Genomic DNA, 18221 nt, shown 5'->3' with positions numbered 1-18221 from the left:
CTTGCATTGCCTCCCTACCTTTCCAGCAGTTTCACAAGAGGCTACAGTTTTCTAAATTACAAACATGAATATTTATCACAGAAACTGGCAGTAGAAGCTTCCAGAGATAGTAGGGTTTGATGTGATCATACCAACTAAAAATTTGAAATTGTTTTCCTAAAGTAAAAGTAAAATATGGGAAAACAATTTTCACCAAGGCAGATTTACTTTGAAATGTTTCTTTCTAGATCCAGCCGTCTTTGGAGCACTGATGTTGCAATGACCCATGGAATTTTCTTGCTAGTCACCCAAACACACCTGACAATATAAGCACTAGACATCCAATGAAGCACATTTTAGTTCTTTAAAATTACCTTTAAAGTCATCCTATTTCTCATTTAAAATGGCCAATAGAACAAAATAAATACAATTGCCCTCTGGGTACATTCATCACTCACATGGTCCAACTATGGTTACCCTTTTATCCTCCCTGTTAGCTCCCAACTGGGGAGCTAAAGCACAAGTGAGCATGTCAGCACTGGTGTAGGGAAGGCAAGTGGAGGATGGAGACAATGTCATGTGTTTGCACCCTCTCTCCCTGCACCTGCATTAGAATTTCCAGAGCTCTTCATCCTTCTGGTACTGTAAAGACTGGTACCCATGTCGTAAGTCCCCCTCTGGCCCAAGCCACCTCACCTCCCCTAGGTCCCTAGGCGCTAATGAAGTTAATCCAAGTGGTCGATTCTAATCAAAGTAAGAGATCTGCAATATTTACATGTGGAGTTAAGGGAGGGGAATAGCAAAACTTTTATGAAGAAAAACAAGTGGCTTGCCACAAGATGTCAGTATATGTCTTCACACAAGTTAGCTGTTATATTTACATACATGATATATCACAAGAAAAGGTTGTGTACAATTTATATCTTGATATTAGCAAGAAAACACGTTCCTTCTCTCAGTAAACGGAGCAACAAAAGCCTTAGAATATATTTGAAGAAACACAGAACTGTGGTGTGTGAACTCTGTCTCACCTAGTACCCTGTCCCCCTGCTCAGCTTCCTGCCAGTGTCTGTACTTCTACAGGGAGTTGGCAGGGAAGGGGGAGCCCACAGCCACCTCTCTTCTTGTTCCCCCCCTCGCTCCTTTGCCCCTTGAGTATCTTGATAACGTTCTAGCCCTGAGAAGTTCTTCTTTCTTTAATGTCACCCCAAAGGCAGCCACACCTTTGCAGAGAGAGAGAAAGAAAACGAGGAATACAGGTGGGAAAAAAAGCATGAAAGAGAGAGAAAAAGGACAGGCTTCTTCCAGAGGACACACATCTCTTCCCAGAGAACAGGGCCGCCAGAGCAAAGAACAGGTCAGCCCCTGCTTACCTTTCTGCCATTCACAAAGAAAACCAACTCGTCTGCTGTCATTACCACCAGTTGGAGTCCCTGAACTTCAGGTACCTCACTCCCACCAGGCACTGGTACTTATCACTGTTGTGCAACTTGAAAAATATGCCTCCTCCAAAAATGAGATTAAGTCAGCCAATGGGCGAGAACCAGCTTAGAGCTTCGGAAAGTGAACAGTTCATGGAAAAGGCACAGGTTTGCAAAATCAAGGAAAATGCAAGCAATCATTCTCAACAAATCACAACCCCAACATCTGTGTCTGTCAAAGAGCACAGAGGATCAGAGGAAGGCACTGGATCAGGGAGGATATCAACCTTGGCGTCAGGTACTGCCCTCGGGGAACCTGCTTCGTCCTCCCACTGGCTGAAGACCTGAAGGGGGAAGGGCGATCTTCAGGGTCAGGGCATACAGCTGATTCACACCCTCCATTTCTACACTTGTCATTTTACAATTTACATTTACAGCAACACAGACTCAGCACTTACACGCAGGACTCATTCTGCTGCAGACGGGTGGAACATGGAGGTCACACGATGCGGTGCCCAGTGATCCAGATGCAAAACCTGCCATTGGACCTCAGCCAGTCACTTAGCACCTTCAGAACTCACTTGTTTCCGTCCTGTAAACGGGCACACGAATGACCCCAAGCGCAGAAGGCTGAGGGACACAGGGTGCCTTTTGGAAGTGCTTTGTAAATTTGCGAAGAACCAAAGTATTCATTACTATCGCTAACACATTGTCAATAACACTACAACAATAATCCTCATCACAAACCATTTGTGAGGCTCTGCTTTTGCTCGTGTCTCACACCACCTGGGCATAGGCCAAGGTGACGTGGAGCTGAAACCTTCCTCCATTCAGTATTCACTACCTGCTGGTGTAAGCACACGTGCTCACTGCCCACCCGGGCAGCATCAGCGGGCTCTCTACAGTCCAGCACTCGACTGCCCCTCCCAACACACACACACACACACACACACACACACACACACACACACACACACACACACCAGCATTCCCTCTGGTCTACTTCAGTCTAAAAGGACCCATACAGTTACTCAAACAGCCACTCTGAAGCAGGTAAGTTTCCTTACACCCCTGACAGGCTATGTGGGGGCATAAGGGGTACGGATTGGGGTGGAGAGAAAGGAATATTAGGCAGATGTGCTTGGTACAACAACAGCTTAGAGAAACCCAAGGTGCCAGGACAACCATGTTATCAGCACAACGCCTCTCTGCCACCACAGGCTTCATTGAAGCAGGAGATGAAATTTCATTTGTAGGCTGACCCAACATCCCAGTTTGCCCCACTATCCTGGTTTTAGCACTGAATCCCTGGCAAATCCTTTATTTAGTGCAGGGCAAACTGGGTTGGCTGGTCACCAGAAAACAATGGTTCTTAACTGGGGCAGGGGAGGATTTCCAACCCCAGAAGCCATTTGGCAAGATATCGGGATCTGTTTTAAGGTTAAGAGTGATAAGAGCTGCTACTGATATCTAGAGCATAGGGGCCAGGGGTGCTACTCAACACCCTACAATGCACAGGACAGCCCCTAAAACAAGTAATTATCTAATCTAAAGTCTCAATCGAGCAAGATTGAGAAATCCTGCCCGAAAGGAAGAAACAAAGATGTGGGCTGAGAGAAAGGAGATGAGCCTGGGGTGGTGTTTTGTAATCGGGAAATTCTCCCCAACCCTTACACATCTGTGATAAAGAGGCCATTCCTCTTTTCACTTATTCACACAGCTTTACAAGCCCTCCATTCCCTAGCCCGTTTCTAGCCAAAGTCCCAAGAAACTCTCAAGATAAAGGGGGAAGCCTGAGGAAAGACCTTAGGTTTGAGGTTAGGCAGATTGGTTTGAATATTAGCTCCACCACTTCTGTGTGACCTTTGGCAAAAATCACTCTCTGGGCCTCAGTATATTCCTCTATGATATAGGGGTGACTTTACCTCCTTTGAATACACTCTGGAGAGAATTAAATGAGTCTTAGGTAAGTGTGTGTCCCACAGCAAATGCTCAATATTTATGTATCGATTTACTTCTCCCCTCTCAGCCAGTCTTCAGCCTTCTTCTCTTATCTTCTCTGTTAATGTGGAGCACTGAAAAATAAGAGTGAAATAAATTTTCAGTAAGGGCTTATGTTGTCATTAAAATTTTATTTCTGTAATAACTGTAGTAACTAGTTTATTTCTATAATGCTGAAATTTCACAAAAAATTTAACTTAGTATGATTATTTCTTACTTAGCAAAATATTTGTGACCACTTCTTTCCCTGTGATTCTTCAAGGTGCTATAAATTAGGGGAAAACACTTTAAAATAAGACTTTTTTCCAAAGCTGATGACCTCCAATATATGCTTTCAATGTTGCATGAATTCTCAAACTTGGGCTGAATTAATGGGATTCCATGATCTCGAAATAGGCCAATGATAACTTATATTAACTTACCCCATTTTCCTAAGGAATGCCTTGCCTTATAATATACACTGCATTGGCAGATGAGGTCTCAAAGTCCATGGAAAAACCAGATAAGTCCCGAGGCCTCCGGAACACAAGTCTTCCTCTTGGAACAACATGCGCAGGAAATCACCAGACATAAGAATTATGCTGCAAAGAGTCAAGTCGTTATTTCTGGAATAATGAGCTCCCTCAGGGCCAAGCATTCCCTAGAAGAATGATTCAGGAAAGCTTTGGTGTGCTCTCTGAAGGCCTGGTCAAGGCTGGTGCTGCCTGCAGAAGTCTCCCTGCCAGCCATTCGCCTGCTTCTGCAGCAGTGCGTCTCGTCTGCTCACTGCTTCTCGTTGCATCCAGATGGACATTTTTGTCTGTACCCTCTGAGCACCCACTGTTCATTGTCTTCACTTACAACAAACTTTACTTGAAAAGAAAAAAAATTACTTTTCTTTCAAAATATTCTATTGTTCAGATTTTTCTTACTGTTTTTTTTTTTTTTTTCAGATCCAATTTTCATTCTACATATGCCCATTCTGGATGAAAGATTTGGCTGCATTCTCAGAGCATCACTGCCCAGCACCCTTGTTCTCCAAACATCCAGATTTTTTACCAGTCCTGACAATAGTTCTTGACAATAGTTCTTGACAGCATTACTTTCACGTAACTTGATTTCATTTGATCCTTATAAAAGCGCTGCAAGCATTATGCACAGTGGCCAAGACTGGGAAACAATTAGTGTCCTTCGATAGATGATTGGATAAAGAAGATGTGGTACCTATACACAATGGAATACACTCAGACATAAGAAAAGATGAAATACTGCCATCTGCGACAACATGGATGGATCTTGAGAATATCGTGCCAAGTGAAATAAGTCAGACAGAAAAAGTCGAGGACCATATAATTTCACTCATATACGGGACATAAAACAGAAAGCAACAAACAAACAAGACAAACAGAAAAAAGCTCATAGACACAAACAACACTACGGTGTCTAGCAAAGAAAACGGTAAAGGGAGGTCAAATATATGGTGATGGAAGGAAACTTGATTTGGTGGTGAGACAACCATGTAATATACAGATGATGTATTGTAAACCTGTATGCTTGAAACCTACATAATGTTAATCAATATCTCCCCAATAAATTTAATAATATTTAAAAAATTAAAGCTCTGCAAGATGGGCGGGGAGGTTATTTTTATCTGCCTTTTCCAAACAAAGAAAATGAGAGTCAGAGGTTGACTTGCCGATTGTCACAGTAAGTGAGTACTAGTTTCTGCATCTGTCACTCACTCCCCAGTAGAGAAATCGTCTCTTTGGTAGTTCTTCACTAACTAAAGAGCATAAACCCCAGGACTGTCAGCATGGCACTCATGGCCCTTCTCGGTGTGGCTGAAATCCAGCCTTCTGGTTTGTGAGCCTCTGAGATCAGGAGCAGAGCTGTATTTATTGCTACAAATGCTGGTGCCTAGCGTAGGGCCAGGTCTATAAGAAGGATTAATAAATGCTTGTTGAACTGAGCCCACAATGCACGGAATGAGTGGAGTTTCCAGAAATGTCTAAGCCTTTGCCTTAGACCAAATACGGAACTTTCTCCCATCATTCTATGTATTCCTACACCATTCAACTTTTCCCACCAGCTCCTTTGCAACTAATGTTGTATCACTAATATTAGATAACCAGCTAGTATTCCTGAACATGTAGATCACATTGCTCTGCCACTAATGAGGACATTAACCCTTGATTTTCTACACACATCTGGGAAGCAAGAAGGTGGGATTGTCCAAGTGTTGACACAGATTCAAAACTAAAAGGACGTGAACTTCAGCCTGCTTTGGTACTGCAGCCACATAAAAGCTCATGGAATAAAAAAGGCCCAGAAAAAAATTTAAACCCACTTTATCTGTCCACATCTGTTTTCTGATGTCTTTTGCATTCAATGAGCTCTGTAACTCCAGGGTTATTTGTGGTGGTGACAATGTGGGCTTGTCTGGACACTAAACAAAGTCTCTCTTTCCAAAGCTGATGACCTCAGCTTTGGAGTCTGAGCTGCTCTAGCACAATTCAGGAAGCAGTGCCCTGACTTCTTCACTCACCCAGAGGATCCACTCACATGTGCTCTGTAGACAATATGGCCCCATGAGTAACCATTGGGGAAAATTAATTTCACAATTTTTTATTACCCTTATTCTCCTTTTCTGACTTAATTTTCTTATTAATCATCAGAAATGCTTTACTTGCACTGAATAGAATGTAAGTGTGGCAGACATATCTACCTGTCCCCCAAATATTCATGCCCTCCTTGCCTCTTGAAGAGGTTTTTCTGGGAAGTCACTGCCCAGCCAAGAACGATATTTCCCAGCCCTTATATGGGGAGGAAGCCATACAATTGAGTTCCGGTGGATGTAATAGGGGTGGAAGTGATGTTCACAATATCCCAGCTCCCATTCTCTCTCTCCCCTTGTCTGATGGTTAATGTCAATGCCAGGGTGACCTTGGAAGCCCCACACTGAAGACAGCAAAGCTTCGAGTCAGTCAAAATCTCTAAATAAATACAGTGATCTGAGCAGTCCCATCTCCCTCCCTTGTCACATATTTTACTTTATTGAGGCACAAAATAAATCTGTATTGTGCCTGCCCACTGATATTCTGGGTTTATCAATTACAGCATCTAGTATTACATCACTAATACATTAAGTTCCCCAAGGGCAGAGGTGCTTATCTGTTTTCTCAGGGCAAAACACTGCATGGACATGGTAGGCATATATTTATTCCAGAAGTATTTATTAAATAATGAATAAATGAATGAATGAACAAAAAATGAATAATTGCAATGATCAAGATGTGTTCGGTCAAATACATACGCCCTTTGAAGTTTGTGTGCTGTGCATGCATTAATTACTAAAAAATTAAATAATATTATTAGGGCAAATTAAAAGAATCTCTTCACCAACCCCCCACACCCCCTCACACACACACAAACTTCAGAGAGAAGCCCTGGAGTCACCTCCAGGAAGCCCTCCAGAGTTCTGAAAGCCATTAAGTTAGATCATCCCTGAAGGCAGAAAGGAGTCCTGGGAAGGGCACTGGTTTCGCACTAGAATGCCCGAGCTGGAGCTGCACTTCTGCCCCTTCTCCTGGATGGGCTTAGGCAAGTGAGCTCCCTCCCCTGCACCGCCTCCCTCATCTGTAAGACAGCTGCTACCTCAGCTGCCCCACCTCCTCCCTGAGTTGTGGAGATCAAATGAGGTCTTCAAATAGCATATTTGGAAGTGCATTGTACACCGCAAAGGGCTATGCAAAAATAAGGGTGTATCATTTAGTGTGGCCATTGAATTGAGTTCACTAACTGTGTTCACGGCTAATTCTGGAAACTCATCCCCCTGGTATTGGATCAACAAGACACCAATCAGTAGGACCCACCCTAAAGACATCCACTGTCTTCTTCATCGGGTTCATTTTGAGACTCAAATAAAATAGGGAATGTGAGAATGCTCTGCAAACCATACCTATTTCCATAGGTGTGATACACCGGGTGTGTGCCTGGAGCTGGAACCAAAAGAGAAGAGCCAGGTTCCTGTCTTTATCCACCACTTACTAACTTCACGACCATGGACAAATTGCTTCACTTTTCCTCTGTTAAATGGGAATGGGAACCCATGCTTCGCTTTCCTTACAGAGTTGGGGGTGTTTGGTTTGGTTTGTGAGGGTAAATGAGAATATGTATTTACTAGCATTTGTAGGTAGATAAATAGAGGCTGAGACTTGTAAAGTTCTTACCTTTTATAAGTGGAGAAGTTAGACTGAACCCAGGGCCTTAACTCCCAAGCTCAGATCATCCCACGCTGTGTCAAGTAGCACCTAGGAATAAAAATAACAACAGTAATGCTGGTTACTAACAGTGATCACCATTGCCTTTCAAACAGCTCGGGCCACTTGGCACTTCTGCGTTCAGTAGAGATGCCCCTGTGGGTCGAGGGGACATAGCTTGGTGAGGATAGCACGGTCTCTGTTTCAGACCCCATCACCACCCACCCCCTCCACCAGGCACCCTTGGGCAGTGCACAACCTGCACAGCTCCACGTTGGCAGCCCCCACAGTTATCACCTTAAGGTTTGAGTGTTTTTCTGCAGGAGGGTGGTTATGTATTCTACATTTGACCAAGTTCCAGGCTGGCCCCTCATAGAACAATGAAATCAGTGAACCAGACTGCAGACTTTGGCCAAGAAAGAGAGATGCCAATCTGACAGACGGACATAGAGACAGACATGGGCAGCACCCTCCATCTCCTCCTTTCCGAGGAGAGATGAGGGAAGGGAGTGTGGCCTAGAAGCAAAGGGAAGACAGAGCACCAGAAGGAGATGAGCATGTAGGAAGGATTTCAGTCAGGCAAGTTCTCAGCTTATAGAGAGGACAGGATTGTTATCGCCTTTAGAAAGGGGACACAAAGACAAAGGAGTTTCCAATGGTCCCAGTGTTCCCAAAGAGCCTTCTCCATCCAAAGGCTGTTACAACCTTTCCCTCCACAACCAGGAGGCCCAGCTGCCCAGGTGGCAGCCATGACTCCCGTGACCGGAGTGGGAGGAAGAACTGAGGCTCAAGGTGAGAGTGAGGTCCTGGGCTTGCATCTTAATTTCCCAGCAACTAGCCCAGTTTCCTCCCTTGCCCCTTCTCTCTCTATTTACCACACACCCCTTTATTCTGGATGTGCACCAATGGCAAAGCTGGTTTTTCCTCACCTTGTCTTGGTGGAGACATGACCCAAGTCATACTACAGAGTTCCAGCTGATGCAATAACTCAACTCGTGAAAGTCATGTAGTAGCTGGTACGTGCCTCAGCCCGGACACCACTGTGTGTGTTTCTAGGTCAGACGAGTTTCTGGATCAGGGGTCAATGGGTTATCTGATAAGAGCACAGTTTCAAGTCAACTGACCCAGATTCAAGTTCTGACTCAGCTACTCACCCACCCAATTCGTGACTTGAGTGAATTAGCTAACCTTTCTGAGGCGATTTCCTTATCTGGAAAATAGGATTAATGCCCACGGCATGTTTTCACTGTGAATTAAAGCGTGAATGAAAAACAAAATGTGTGTGAGTTATGAAAGACTACTGGGAGGTGGGATTGTGTGAAGGTGAAGAACATGGTGTTTGGGATTAAAGAGCCCTGCATGTGGGTCCTGGTTCAACCATTCACTAAGCCGGGGCCTTGGACAGGTATTCAAACATTTGTTATATATATAGACTTTAGTTTTTAGAGCAGTCTTAGGTTCACAGCAATTTCAAAGATATCACAGACACTTCCATATACCCCATCTCCCCATCGCCACGACCTCCCCCATCACCAACATCCTGTATGAGACTGGTATACTTGTAATGACCGATGAACCTACGTTCTCACCCAAAGTCATCTATCACCCAAAGTCTACAGCTTACATTAGGGTCCACTCTTGGTGTAGTACCTTCTGTGGGTGTTGACAAATGTATAATGGTATGTATCCATCATTATGGCATCAGAAAGAGTGATTTCACTGCCCTAAAGACCCCTCATGCTCCACCTTTCCATCCCTCCCTCCTCCTTAACCCCTGGAAAACACCGATCTTTTTACTGTATCCATAGTTTTGCCTTTTCCAGAAAGTCACATAGTTGGAATCACACAGTGTGTAGCCTTTTCAGATTAGCCTCTTTTACTTAATAATATGCATTTTAGTTTCCTACATGTCTTTTAATGGCTTGATAGTGCATTTCTTTTTAGCACTAAATAATATTCCATTGTCTGGATGTATCAGTTTTCTTATCCATTCACCTGCTGAAGGGCTTCTTGGTTGCTTCCAAGTTTGGTCACTTTTCCACGTGACCGTAGCACTATCCAGTAGAAGTATCCGTGATGATGGAAATGTTCACTAAAGCCAAGCTGCCCAACAAAAGCAGCGAGTAGCCCCACGTGGCCATCGAGCCCTTGGAATGTGCCTAGTGCAGACTACCAACATTTTCTATTTCATTTCATTTTAATTAATTTATATTTAAGTGGCCAGAAAAGGCTCGTGACAACCATATCAGACAAGACAGGTCTAGGGAGCAGGATTCGGTCTCTTTAAAACTGTATGTTTTGTTGATTCTACTTGCAAATGCTATCACACGTCTGTCCACTTCTCATTTCCACAGTGTCCACCCTTAGGCTAAACCATCACCAGCTTCTCCTCCCAGGTTTCCCTTCTCCCACGTTCACCCCCTATGTCCCGTTTTCCACAACTCAGAGTGACCTTAAAGCATAAAACTGACCAAGTCGCTCTTCTTCTCGAAACCCTTCAACTATGTACCCATGGCCGTAAAATTGAAAACCTTTCATGAGGCCAGCAAGTGCCTGCATATGCTGAACCCTGCTTCATCAGGCCTCAACCGGCTCCCACATCCCCCTTGAACCCCAACACTTTAGGCTCCTGAAAGCCACCAAACCCTTTTTCAGCTCAGTTCCTTTGCATAAAGTTTCCATTTGTTCTAGAGCTGTTCTTTCAAATATGATAGCCACTGGCCACATGTGGCTTTTTAAATACATACATTTAAATTAATTGCAATAAATAAAATTAAAAGTTGAGTTCCTCAGTCACACTAGACACATTTCAAGTGCTCAATACTCACATGTGACTTGTGGCTACGATATTGGGCAGATTTGGAATATTTCAATCAACACAGAAAGTTCCTTTGGGCAGCGCAGTTCTGGAACATTCTTCCTCACACTCAAGCTTGGCTAATTCTTACCCATCCTTCAAGTCTCAGCTTAAATATCACATTGCCACAGAGGCCATTTCTAATCCTCCAGTCTAAATTAAGAGCTCCTGTTTTCTTTCTTATAGGGCCTGAATTTTTCTTTCAGTTCTTACAACTATTTGCAAAGTTATAGTTATGTGTGTGGTTGTCTAGTGTATGTGTCATCTATTAAAGTCTAGGACAGTGCCAGTTTGGTTTACCAATCAATCCCTGGCCCCTATCTCAGTGCCTGGCACTTAGTAGGATCTCATACATGTGGGGCAAATAATGAAATAATGAAACCTCACTTACTGGCCTTACAAAGCACTAGGTAAAGAGCAAGAGCTCAGGAACCATACAGTCCTGGAATGCAATCCTGACTTCCACACTAATTTTAGCCAGTTCCATCTTTCCGAGCCCCTACCTCGCCACATGTAAGCGGGAGTACTATTGTGTAGCTCGGAGCATGGTGGTGAGCAGTGAATGCGATCCTTAAAGCCAGTAGCCCACAGTCGGGCTGCATGTATGTGCATTTCTTCTCCTTTATCACTTCCTCATGTCTTTCCATCCTTGTCTGGGATCCTCTCCCCTCACACGGCATCTCTGGCTTTAGCCTCTGGATCTCTTATCCCTCAGTCCCAGGCCCCCTCCTAGTGGCCTTTAGTTCCCTTTAAGCTGCCACGACTGAAGGATCAGATCACAAACATCCCCAACATAAACATCCCACCTTCTTTGGGCTCCTCCTCACTGCTCACCCCAACTCCGGGCGTTCAGTTGGCCTGAGCCACCTAACCCCACACCCCCGAACTCATAAAGGCACGCTCTAATCTTAGAAATGCTCTCAGAATAGCAGGTGTGCACAGCTCCTGGCCTAGAGTGATCCCTCTCTTGTTCTTGGGCATTCTCCATCAATTCATATCTGCGGACCACTTATATTAGTATTCCCTTCAGTGCTTATCTAAAATGCAGATTCCTGGGCCTCAATCCTGACCCATTTAATCTCTGTGAAGGGGCCCTGGAAATTGCATTTTGAAAAGCCAGCCAAGGTGATTCTATTGTTCTAGCTCAAGCCTTCTCAGTGTATAATATTTAGCCCCAGGGACCCCTAGCAAGGCTCTTCTGATAAGTCACTCACTGGTCCTCCCTTTCATTTGTATAAAATTTCATTTTTACATCAAAAGATTACTTACCAAATACCTGCTTAGTGAGTTAAATGAATTACTATTATCTGGGACTCATAAACTCACATTTAAAGTTCACTGAGGCGTACGTGGACCCCAACTCACTGTTCTTCCAGGAAGGAAGGCATCCATGCAGTACGAAGCCATCCCATGGACTTCCACGGGGCGTGTAGCCACCAGAGTCACTGTAAGTCCCCACAGACATTCAGAAGGACTCACTGTAATCAGTGGATCTTCATTGTTGTCATGATTTTAAATTGGTCATGATTTTAAATTGCTGCCCGTTTTGGTCTTTAATGAAAACTTATGGTTGGTTCATCATTGTCAATTTAGTTTATTATGGGTTGCACCCCTATAGCATATGGGGGTGTCGACTAGCATCAACTCAAGTGGGTCTATATGTTCCCAATAACTAGACCTTAAGACGTATGGCTTGCTATTCAAACATGAAGAATCTTAAAGCTAATACTTTGGCTTTATATATAAAAATCCCTCCAAAATTTGTCCTGGAATGATATTTTATTGCTGTAATCAGGTTCGTTTTCTACGTGATGGCACAAAGGGTGGGGTTGGTGGGCTGCAGGCAGATTCATTTAACCAGCCCTGCCATTGTTACTCTTCCATTTTATTGCCGTGGGAAGAAAAACCAATCTTCCCTTTGCACACAGCTCGACTTCCCTCAGTGAGAACTCCCAAGTTATCAGCCACCTGTCTTGCCCCCTTGCAGAGTTTTTCTCCACTTACCACTTTCCCCAGTGCCCACCCTGGAAAGGCACAGCACCGCAGTCCTGTGTTGGGGTTTTTGTGGCCCTCAGAAATAGCACTTTAGAAACAACCCAAGCCCCCATTTTCTTTCCCCTCTTCCCAGGGGCCCCTTGATTCTTCAGCACCTTACACAGGAAATCACAGAGCAAAGCAGCAGCCTGGAGCAAGCTGCAGATCTTCCAGGAAAACTTCCCCTAGATTCAGGAACGGTCCCCACCTGTTGACTCCCTGTCCTGTATCAGGCACTATCAGGCACGAAGCTGGGCTCTTATACAAAGGATCTTAAACAGTTACCAGGGCACAAGGCTGCAAGGTGGGGCTGATGGCTGTGTGTTTTGTGCAGATGAAGTGTCTGGGGTGGGAGCTGAGCCCCCCAACAGGGACCCTCCCTCAGGATCCCTCCAGGGAGGTCAGCAACTAGACAGCCCCTCCTGATCCTGTCCTCCTGTTTTTACTCCACCATATCCCATTTATGTTAACTTACACAAAAAATAGCAAGTTTCTCCTGGTTTGCAAATGTAGAGCATATTTAATTGTTTTAAAATATGGAGGATTGTTTACCGATAGTGAAATGCATAGTTCTTAAGTGCACCATTCAGTGAGTTTAGATAGATGCTTAACCCACACCCCATTCAACAAACAGAATGTTACCGGTGCCCCAGAAAGATCTTCCTGCTCTTTCCTAGTCAATCCCCACCCTTCAGTGGAAACCACTGAGAAATATGTTTAGTTTTAAGATCTTCCAGTTTGTTCAAGCAGCTACAAGTGCAGAGGAGCTCTGGAGAGAAAGCGGAGAAGCAGGAGTTGGATAAAGTGAAAGAAGCACAAATATTGTCACTGTTCTAGCTGCAGCCTGTGGCAATAGATGGTCCATTTTCCCTTCAATTGATTCAAGCAACATGACTTTTGCTGTTGCCTTCCCTTTGCTTCCAAAGGAAACAACTTCCGAGAGAGGGTCCCAGGAAGCTGCAGCATTGTCCATGGTGGCTGCTCTCACCGGAACTGGGGACCTAGCCAGCCCCCCACCCTTGGGACTTATTCCCAGCTGAGCTCCCACTCTCCTCCACAGCCCCTAACCACTGTTCTGACATCCTTTCCTCATGCTGCAGCTTTAGGGGCCCAACTGGATCCCGTGGGTACAGCTGAATCAGGTTAACACAGCAAACACACAGGTACAGCTGAGAGGCCAGATGAAGAAACTGGGCAAGGGGTCACTCACCCTAATAATTGTGACTGCACCCAGGCCCCCTCTACATTCCTGCTGAGAGTCTGATGACATCCTGTTCAGCATGTCTGCTGTGTTCATTGAGCGTTGTTTATGATAGTAAAGCAGTTTGGGAACACGCCAGATGTCAACATGGGTGGATTCATTAAATAAACCATGGTGCCATCCATACAATAGAAAACTACATAGCCATTAAAAATAACATCTAGGAAGACTATTAATAGACATAGAAAGCTGGGTGGAGATATTGCTAAGATTTCAAGGCATCTCACAAAACAACAAACCTTCACAGTTGTTCTGTCTGTAGGGGTTAGGGATGATTATTACATTCTCCTACTGATTTGTCAGTATTGTGTAGAACAAACACATAACATTAAATAAAAGTTATCTGTTGGCAGTGCCCAGCATTACACCGTTAAATCTTAAGGAACAAAGCATCCACAGGAAATGTACAAATGCTACCATAGCAAGTTCCGCTACAGAACTGAGAGAGTGGTACTGCACTTCCCACACCCCTCAGGTCAGGAGTCTATGGCTGCCTCACTCTCCTCCAGAAGGTCTTACTCTGTCCAACAGCTTGCACACATGGCTCATCATTTGGAAGAAACTTGCCAGTTTCTACCCCGAGAAAGTCTGGCTGTTCTCCTTGCTCCTTGCATGTGGTCTCCTGCCTCCATAGTTTTTTCTTTCCATTCCCTCTGCTTGAAGAGCCCTGTGGCATGGGTCAGCATATGTAAATTCTACCCATCTGGGTTAGCAGGATAATGGCTCTCCAAAGATATCCACACCCTAGTCCCTGAAGCCTATAAATATGTTAACATGCACTGGCAAAAGAGACTTTTCAGATGTAATTTAGGTTACAGACCTGAAAATACGGAGATTATCCTGGATTATCCAGGTGGGCCCAATCTAATCACTTGAGCCCTTAAAAACAGAAAATTTTCTCTAGCTGGGGTCAGAAGAGATTGGCAGGAGAAGTAAGAGAAATTCAAAACATAAGATGGACTCAACCACCAGTGCTGGAGAGGGCTACATGGAAAGTGTGAGCTGGAATGTAGGTCACCTCTGGGGGCAAAGACAGGTCTCCAGCTGACAGCCAGCAAGGAATGGGACCTCAGCCCCGACCACCATAGGAACTGAATCCAGCCAGCAACTTGAATGAGCTTGGAAGCAGATCATCCTCAGAGCCTCCATAAGAGAATGCAGCCCTGACAACCCTTTGATTTTGACCTTGTGAAACTCTAAGCAGAGGACCTAGCAGAGCCACACTAACGTACAGAACTGTGGGGAAATAACTCTCTTAATGACTTTCAAATAGACAGTCCAGTGTTATTAACCACAGTCACCGTCGTGTACATTAAAGGTGTTGTTTTAATGCACTAATTTGTGGTGATTTGTTATGCCAGCAATAGAAGACTAATACAGCATCCTTCATCACCAGTGCAAATGCCACTTCCATGAGCCTTCTTTGTTTCCTCCATCTACAGGTGAGTGTCCCCTCTGAATTCGCAAAGCCTTCTGCCCTAGAGTCTCTTCAGCCATTACCAGGGTCCATATGGCATTAGGGTCATTTGTGTACATGTCATAATTCTCCTACTAGTCTGTGGCAGACTTGGGGCAGTACCTGAGGCTTATTCATCTTTCTTTTCCTTCCAGGCCACAGCACGTACCTCATATGTAGTGTTAAATTTTTGTTGGAAGGATGACTCATGACCTGTATGGAGGGTTATTGTTTAATAAAATGAATTTTTGTGACAATTAGGAATTGACAAAGGGACCCTAGAAATACTTGCAAATATAGAAAGGAATGGCTGATTAATGATGGATACTGACAGCATAAGAAAAAGTAGGATGTACAAAAGTAGAATATACTGATTTTTGGATGCTTGGTATCTGAGTGCCCCAGCAGTTGGCTCTGAGATGTAAATTCACACAATTCACACAAAATAAACAAGATTGAAATTTGGGATCTAAAATGTTTTGGAACATAGCTTCTTAAAAGGCTCAACTTCTGGCAACATGAAGTTTGAATTAAATGAATGTTCTTCTGTTTCAAATGGATATAAATGTTGTAGAAAATGTAATATAATTTTTTAACACTGCGCTGAGCTCAAAAGAAAGGAAAATCCCCAAGGTCCAGAAAAGAAGAGAGAACTCAAAGTCAGAATGTCAAGAGCAAGAGCTCCGGAAAGACCTCACATTCTAGATGGTACAACTATTAGGTGATGGAGCCTCTGTTATCCTTGGTCTCTGGGTAACTGTGTAGAGCAGACCCTCATCAACAGCCTTTATTGTTGACATGGGGATGAAGAAGCAGAGTGAATCCCCAGCACAATGAATAAAAAGTTAATCCATACCTAGATAAGGGAATACCTTAAAATAAAATACCTTAATAGGAAAAAAAATAAGCCAGTGAGAGAGATATATTACATGCAAAAGAATGACAATTAGATTGACATCAAAAGAATATACTCTAAGAACTGGGAGAAATAGCTACTACCTACAGTTCAATACCCAACTAAATCATCATGTGAGGGATGAAGGCCAAATAAAGACATTTTTACAAAAAGATTGAGTTTACCATTCAGAAACTCTGACTGAAAAACTATTAAAGGAAGTGTCTGTAAATGAAGGAAATTGAACCCAGAAGGAAGGAGTTGGATATAAAAGCAAAACAAAGGTGAGCATATGAGTAGAACTAAATAGTCTGTTTTTATACTGTTTGGTGACATCAAACAATATTAATTAAACACCAGCTTTGGTAAACACAGTGTTCATGTTAAAAGTTTAAAGATTACCTTTAAAGGAGTAAAAATACAATGTAGAACTTCCAAACTATTAGAACAAGGTGGGAATGGAAAGAAAAAGCTTGATTAAGCCAATGCAAGACAGTGAGAAGAAGAGAAATAGAGAATACAGTCAGTAGAATAACACCAAATGAGACGATAGAAATAAATCAAAATATATTATTACTCAAAATTGCTGTAAACATGTTACTTTTCCAGTTAAAAGAGATCCTCAAATTGCATTTAAATACACACACACACACACACACACACACCAATCATATATACTATTTATAAGTGACTGAACTAAAACATGACATGAACAGTTGAAAATAAAAGAGCAGAGAAGATGTGCCCAGAAATGCCAGGTTAGGGTATGGGCCTTAGACAAAAATTCTCATACATTGCAGAAGGAGGGATGTGCAGTATGTTGTTTATAATAATATATTGGAAACAGCATACACATCCATTAGTATGGGGATGAAAAAGTAATTATGGCATGTACATATAATAAAACACAAAATAACAGATAAATGACTGAACTAGACTAAATGTGCCAAGATGGATACATATTAAAAGCATAATGTTGAACAGAAAAATAAGTTTTAGAAGGATATCACCATATGATATCATGAGTGTAGTCTTTTTTCCAAAGGCAACTTTTTATTGCAGAATAATATACATATGAAAACTTATAAATCATAATGAACAGTTCAATGAATTTTCACAAAGTGACAATACTCTTGTAACCAGCACCCTGATTAAGAAAATAAACATGTGGGATTACATCAAACTAAAAAGTTTTTTCACAACAAAGGAAACCATCAATAAAACAAAAAGGGATCCTACTGGATGGGAGAAGATATTTGCTAGTGATATATCCGATAAGGGGTTAATATCTAATATCCCAGATTTATAAAAAACTCATCAGCTCAACTCCAAAAAATCAAACAACCCAATTAAGAAATGGGCAGAGGACATGAAGAGACATTTTTCTAAAAAGGACATAGAGATGGCAAACAGACATATGAAAAAATGCTCAATGTCACTAATCATTAGAGAAATGCAAATAAAAACCAAAATGAGATGCCATCTCACCCCAGTCAAAATGGTTATCATCAATAAATCAACAAAGAACAAGTGCTGGCGAGGATGTGGAGAAAAGCGAACCCTAATGCACTGTTGCTGGGATTGCAGATTGGTGCAGCCACTATGGAAAACAGTATGGAGGTATCTCAAAAATCTGAAAATGAAACTACCTTATGATTCAGCAATTTGACTCCTAGGTATCTTCCGGAGAAATCCAAAACTCTAATTAAAAAAAAATTATGCACCCCTATGTTTATTGCAGCACTATTCACAATAGCCAAGACATGGAAACAACCGAAATGCCCATCGGTAGACAACTGGATTAAGAAACTGTGGTACATTTATACAATGGAGTATTACGCAGCCATAAAGAAGAATGAAATCTCATCATTTGCAACAATATGGATGGACCTAGAGAACATTATGTTAAGTGAAGTAAGTCAGACAGAGAAAGACAAATACCATATGATCTCACTTATATGTGGAATCTAAAGAAAAGAATAAATAAATGAACTAATCAGAAACAGTCTCAGAGACATAGGGGAAAAACTGAGGGTTGCTAGATGGGTGGGGGGTGGGGATAAGGGGGAAGGTGAGGGG

General features: G+C 42.9%; 1 protein-coding gene across 1 annotated transcript in view; it reads right to left on the bottom strand.

The window, feature by feature from the left end:
- Positions 1–1489, bottom strand: part of LOC117033445 (xanthine dehydrogenase/oxidase) — a 63464-nt gene extending 61975 nt beyond the window's left edge. Inside the window, exon 1 of the mRNA XM_033125618.1 lies at positions 1353–1489. Within this exon, the coding sequence (XP_032981509.1) occupies positions 1353–1394 (42 nt within the window). The 5' untranslated portion in view covers positions 1395–1489. The remainder of the gene's footprint in view (positions 1–1352) is intronic.
- Positions 1490–18221: the final 16732 nt, after the last annotated feature.

This window comes from Rhinolophus ferrumequinum, chromosome 13, assembly GCF_004115265.2.
Source record: "Rhinolophus ferrumequinum isolate MPI-CBG mRhiFer1 chromosome 13, mRhiFer1_v1.p, whole genome shotgun sequence".
NCBI classification, from domain to species: domain Eukaryota; kingdom Metazoa; phylum Chordata; class Mammalia; order Chiroptera; family Rhinolophidae; genus Rhinolophus; species Rhinolophus ferrumequinum.
This window is presented reverse-complemented; position numbering and strand designations above follow the sequence as displayed.